Source organism: Salpingoeca rosetta (genome assembly GCF_000188695.1).
Source record: "Salpingoeca rosetta unplaced genomic scaffold supercont1.28, whole genome shotgun sequence".
Taxonomy (NCBI): domain Eukaryota; class Choanoflagellata; order Craspedida; family Salpingoecidae; genus Salpingoeca; species Salpingoeca rosetta.
In genome coordinates this window covers 80867-86105 of record NW_004754906.1, presented here as the reverse complement: position 1 = coordinate 86105, position 5239 = coordinate 80867, and the positions used below count along the sequence as shown (strand labels likewise).

The 5239-nt window shown below is 55.1% G+C and overlaps 2 protein-coding genes across 2 annotated transcripts in view; one reads left to right on the top strand and one right to left on the bottom strand.

The window, feature by feature from the left end:
* The window catches only part of PTSG_09303 (uncharacterized protein), a 4897-nt gene extending 3925 nt beyond the window's left edge, over window positions 1-972 (bottom strand). The window contains exons 1-2 of the mRNA XM_004989503.1: window positions 641-972; window positions 188-368 (exon numbers count right to left, since the gene is read on the bottom strand). Coding sequence (XP_004989560.1) covers window positions 188-300 — 113 coding nt within the window. The 5' untranslated portion in view covers window positions 301-368; window positions 641-972. The remainder of the gene's footprint in view (window positions 1-187; window positions 369-640) is intronic.
* Window positions 973-1209: 237 nt separating this feature from the next.
* On the top strand, window positions 1210-4982 carry PTSG_09302 (serpentine-PB). Its single transcript, XM_004989502.1, has 5 exons — window positions 1210-2132; window positions 2414-2632; window positions 2911-3296; window positions 3613-3948; window positions 4259-4982. Exons 1-5 carry the CDS (start codon window positions 1650-1652, stop codon window positions 4362-4364), a joined length of 1530 nt encoding a protein of 509 aa, XP_004989559.1. The 5' UTR covers window positions 1210-1649; the 3' UTR covers window positions 4365-4982.
* The last annotated feature ends 257 nt before the right edge of the window (window positions 4983-5239 follow it).

Below are 5239 nucleotides of genomic sequence, written 5' to 3'. Positions count from 1 at the left end.
AGAGAGAGAGAGACAGAGAGAGAGAGAGAGAGACAGAGAGAGAGACAGAGACAGAGAGAGAGAGAGATACACACACACACACAAACACAAACAAACAGACAGACATACACACAAACAAACAAACAAACAAACACACACATACACAATAAAAACAAACACACAAACACGTACACACGAACAAACACACACCTCCATCTCTGTCCGCCAGCCCTGCATGGCGGCCAACGCGTAGGAGAGGCGATCGCACGAGCCGCTGTGGTTCTCCTTCTCCACAGCTGGCTTGTCAAGGAATGCTCCCATGGCTGGTTGTGTTTGTGTGGGTGGTGACGGTGACGGTGGTGGTCGTGCTGGACGTCGCGAAGCAACCCCTGTCGTCAGCGACGCACACGAGTTGCGGGCAGAAAGGGACGACCCATACATGTGTCACGCGTGAATGAATCGAGCCCAACGCACGCACGCATGTACCCAACAGCAAAGCGTTCACCAAAAGCACACACACACACACAGACATATGATGGATGGCATCATCATCCCTTCCCCATCCCCAAGAACCACGACCACGTTCCGAGATCAGAATCATGGTGGTGTCACATCACATGAGATGATCAGAGAGTGCGAAACACCTCCTCCTCCTCCTCACCTGGCTTGTCTGCGGATCAGCTTGATTGATTTGATGTGATTGATTGGGTGACGGGCACACGTACGTTGGGGCCTTGATGCAGCAAAGAATCGAATGTGGTCTGCTTCTCACTCAGATCGTCGTTGCTTTGTTGTTGTTGTTGTTGTTGTTGACAGGAGGAGGAGGGGGGTTTGTCGTCGTGCCCGTTGATGGTGCGGAGCTGCGTGTGCGTGTGTGTGTGGAAAACGGATGTGTGTGGTGGTTGTTGGCTTTTGGCTGGCTGGTGCGAGTTCGTTTCAGGCTGGCACGCATACACCAATTTTTTTTTATATTTTTCAATTAGTCAATTTTGACATCATGAAAGTCAAATTTCCGTTTGTTTCAGCACTTTTGTGGTGTCGTGTAAATTACATGGAGCGAAGTGGCGAAGCGCGTTGCGCGATGCGATGTTGAAGGACAGGGTGGCGAATGAGGATCGCAAAGCTCGCTTGGCATCTGCGGCAGTTGTCTGGGCTGTGTCTTGGCAGCATGGCTCGTCACTGAGGACACGCAGCGCTGGCATGGCATTCGCATAGCAGCAAGTTTTTGTGCACACACATACACAGCAGCAGCAGCAAACAGCACACAACACGCACAGCACGCACCCGACACATTCTCCCCCACATTGTTTGGTTGCCGGAGCTGGTTTTGTTTCGTCGTCTGCTTGCTTGTTCTGCTTGCTTGTTCTGCTTGCTTCTTCTGCGTCGACGACGACATTTCTCCTCCCTCTTTTCCCTTCTCTGCACTCCCTCTTTCTCACCTCTCCGCCATCCTCTCCCATTCCCACCTCTCGTTGCTGTGAAGCGCTCGCTCGTGGACGCAAGAGTCTCCTCCACGCGTGTGCATCTGGCTGTGTTCCAGCAGCTACTCATTGATTCGTCTCGCCTACTCCCCCACACACTTCCCCTTCCTTGCCTCCCCCCCCCTTGTTCCTGTCCCGCGACCCACATATCTGCTTCCTTCCTTCCTTTCTTCTTCCCTTCCATTTGCAATGCGCGCAACAACGAAGGCCAAGCGGCGAGAGCTGGCTGCAGCCAGCAGCATGGGCGGCAGCGACGGCGATCGCGGCTCCTCCATCGTGCAGATGCCAAACCCGCAGTTTGCCATGGAGAAGCAGATGATCGTCTCCCGCCAGCAGGGCGGGCCATACACCATTGACGAGCTTGAGGAGAACTACGACTACAGCGAGCTCTGCCTGTGCACGCCCTTCAAGTTCTTCCTGTTCCTGCTCCTCATCGCCGGCCTCGTGCTCGCCGGGCTGTATGGCGACGGCGTCCTTGGCCCCAAGAAGTCGCAATCCAGCGGCAGCAACGGCATCTACACCACCTCCTTCCTCACCACCTTCATGCCCGACAACGACGACGCCCCCGATTCCAGTTCCACGGAGAGCCCATACGCCTTCCGCGACGTGCTACCGGATCCCTTGCCCATTGTAACCAGGAAAACCTCGGAGTGCTCCCCCAACGCTTGCGTGGTGAGTTGACACAATTGTGTTTGTGTGTGTGTGTGTGTGTGTGTGTGTGTCTGTGTGTGTGTGTGTGTGTGTGTCTGTGTGTGTGTGTGTGTGTGTGTGTGTGTCTGTGTGTCTGTGTGTCTGTGTGTCTGTGTGTGTGCGTGTGCGTGTGTGTGCGTGTGCACTTGTGCGTGTGTGAGCCCTGTAATTCTCCCAACACCCATCGAGTCTCACACTCACTGTGCTCCACCTTATCTGCCCCTGGTACTGCTTCTGTGCCCCGTCTTCATTGCGTGCTGCAGCTGCCAGACTGCGGGTGCATCGGCCAGACAACACCGCCGCGCGACCTCCCCGTGGCAGATGTGCCGCAGATTGTCATGCTCACCTTCGACGACGCCATCAACAACGAGGTCTACCCGTACTACGAGCGCCTCTTCCGCAACCGCAAGAACCCCAACAACTGCCCCATCACGTCCACCTTCTTCGTCTCCCACCGCTTCACAAACTACCGCCTCGTCCAGGTGTGTGCCTGTGTGCTTCCGCGTGTGTGCATGTCTGTGCGCGCGCATGTGCGTCATTTGTTTGTGCATGTGTGTGCAAATGTGTTTGCATGCTTTTTCGTGTGCTTGCTTGTTCACTCTGTCTCGACTCTATGCCCACATTTCTCACATGCTATGTCGACATACCCACATCTGCCTGCCTACCACTGCATTCCTCCACACCCTTCCCAACGCTCACGTCCCCCCCCCCACACACACCCCACTTTTCATCCCATCCCATCCCATCCCATCATCTGCAGAGCCTCTACCACGACAGGCACGAGATTGCGTCCCACACCATCAGCCACACCCACACGGACGCGTGGGAGGAGGAGATTCTCGGGCAGCGCGAAATCATCCGCAACTTTGCCTTTGTTCCCTCCAACCAGGTGACGGGCTTCCGCGCGCCCTTCCTGCAGCCCGGTGGCGACCAGCAGTTCATTGCGCTCGCCCGCAACGGCTTCAACCGCGACTCAACCCTCATTGAGAAGGACTTCACCAACCCGCCGCTGTACCCGTACACGCTGGACTGGGTCAAGTCCACCACGTGTGTTGTTGAGCCGTGCCCGGCCCAGTACTCGTACCAAGGCCTGTGGGAATTTCCCGTCACGCAGTGGGAGTCCGTCGACGGCTCCGTTCGCTACGGGTGAGTGATGTGTATGTGTGTTTTGTGTGTTTTGTGTATTTTGTGTGTGTGTGTGTGTATGTGAGTCTGTGTTGTGTGTGTGTGTATGTGTGTGTGTGTATGTGTTTGCGAGTGAGCAAGAGTGCATGAACACGTGCATGTTCCCGATTCCCTCCGTTTTGCCCCCCTTCTACTACGTAACGTACGTCTATGGCCCAGCACAACAAACCCTTTCCTTCTACGCGCTCACCACGCACACCCACGCACAACTGCCCCTCTCGCGCTTCCCCCTTCCACCTCTCTCTCTCTCTCGCGGTCTCTGTATCTCAAATTGCAGGATGGCTGACGAGTATGCGCCACCCACAAAGAAGGCTGCGCTGCAGTACTTCCGCCACAACTTCAACCGCCACTTCAACGAGAACCGCGCCCCTTTCAACATGTACATGCACGCGTCGTGGTTCGACAACTACCCGCACGTGCTCGAGGCGCTGGACGAGTTTATCGACGAGCTGTTGCGACACGACGAAGTGTACATGGTGTCCCAGGCGCAGGCCCTCGACTGGATGCACACGCCCGTCTCGCTGGACCGCGTGTTCAAGCTGGACTCGTGGCAGTGCGACACAGAGGTGGAAGGCCCCCCGCCCTGCACAGCCGCAGAGGCAAAGAAATGCGTGTAAGTTGATTGGTATTGTGAGAGTGTGTATGAGGCGGGGAGTGCGTGTGTGTATTTATGTATGTGTGTGAGAGTGTGTATTCACTTATGTGTGCATGTGTATTTATGTATGTGCGTGTGTGTATGAGAGAGGGAGGGAGGGAGTGCGTGTATTGTTTGGTGTGTGTGTGTGTGTGTGTGTGTGTGTTGAATGCATCAAATCACGACATACCGTCCCTCCCTCTCCTTGCCATCGCGTGCAACTTGAGACCTCAACCGTGCACACCCTCACTGCCGCCCCTCCCTGCTTCTATCCGTCGATTCACCACAGGTTCCAAGACCCTGTCACGGGCAACCCCATCACGCTCGAGACGTGCGCAGAGGAGTGCCCAAAGAAGTTCCCCTGGGTCGGAAACCCAGCTGGCGAAAAGAACTGAGAGGGTGACAGTGTTAGTGCTGCTGATGATGATGCTGGTGTTGTGCCGTTGTACGACATTGGGCATTTGTCACACACGCACGCACACAACGCTGTCATGTGACATCCGGTGCCGTGTGACAATCGGGTGGAATGGGTTGATGTTCCCCCTCTTCCCCCAGCACGACGTACAGTCTAAACCACCATCTGCATTCACCATTTGCGTTCGACACTGCTGCCGTATTGTGATTTTCTGATTGAGAGCTGGCTTTGGGGGGGGGGGGGGAAGAGAGTCGGTGAAAACAGAGCGAGAGTGATGTTTCCTTTTAGATGCGCGTGTCAGGCGTCAACACGCGTCGTGGCTGCTGTGTGTCGCCCCTTGTTTCTCTATTGATTCTTCAGTTGTTGCTTGCTTGATTGTACTGAAATGCACGCATGTGTGTTGTGTGATGTGATGTGTTTGTGATGTTGTGTGATGTGTATGTGATGTTTCGACCTTACGCGACAGCGAGACGGTATCTCGGTGTTGGTCTTGTGTCTGTGTGTCTGTGTGTCTGTGTGCGTTGAAAACGAAAGTACGCGAGGCATAGAGGCATGTTGCTCTGCTCTTCGCAAGTAAAAGGACCGCCAAACAAAGCCAGCCAGCAGCCAACAAAGGAAACAAAACTTCCATGCAACAGCATAAATTGCATGAAAGTTGGTTCGAGCCAACACCAACAACAAACACCAACAAACAAGCAGCAGCAGCTACAATGCCGCCGCCACGACCACCGCCGCGGCCGCCTCCGCCGTCGAGCAAGCCCAAGCTGAAGCCTTCATGCGCACAGGCAGCCAGTGAGGATTGCAACGATGGTGCAGGCCCCTCCACCACCTCTTCCACATCACCACCACCGCCAC

Bases quoted from the DNA above. Each gene is read 5' to 3' on its own strand.
- PTSG_09302 (XM_004989502.1), top strand. From the start codon at position 1,650: ATGCGCGCAACAACGAAGGCCAAGCGGCGAGAGCTGGCTGCAGCCAGC. The intron at 2,133-2,413 runs GTGAGTTGACAC...TGCGTGCTGCAG, and splicing joins GCTCCCCCAACGCTTGCGTG to CTGCCAGACTGCGGGTGCAT. The intron at 3,949-4,258 runs GTAAGTTGATTG...GATTCACCACAG, and splicing joins GCAGAGGCAAAGAAATGCGT to GTTCCAAGACCCTGTCACGG.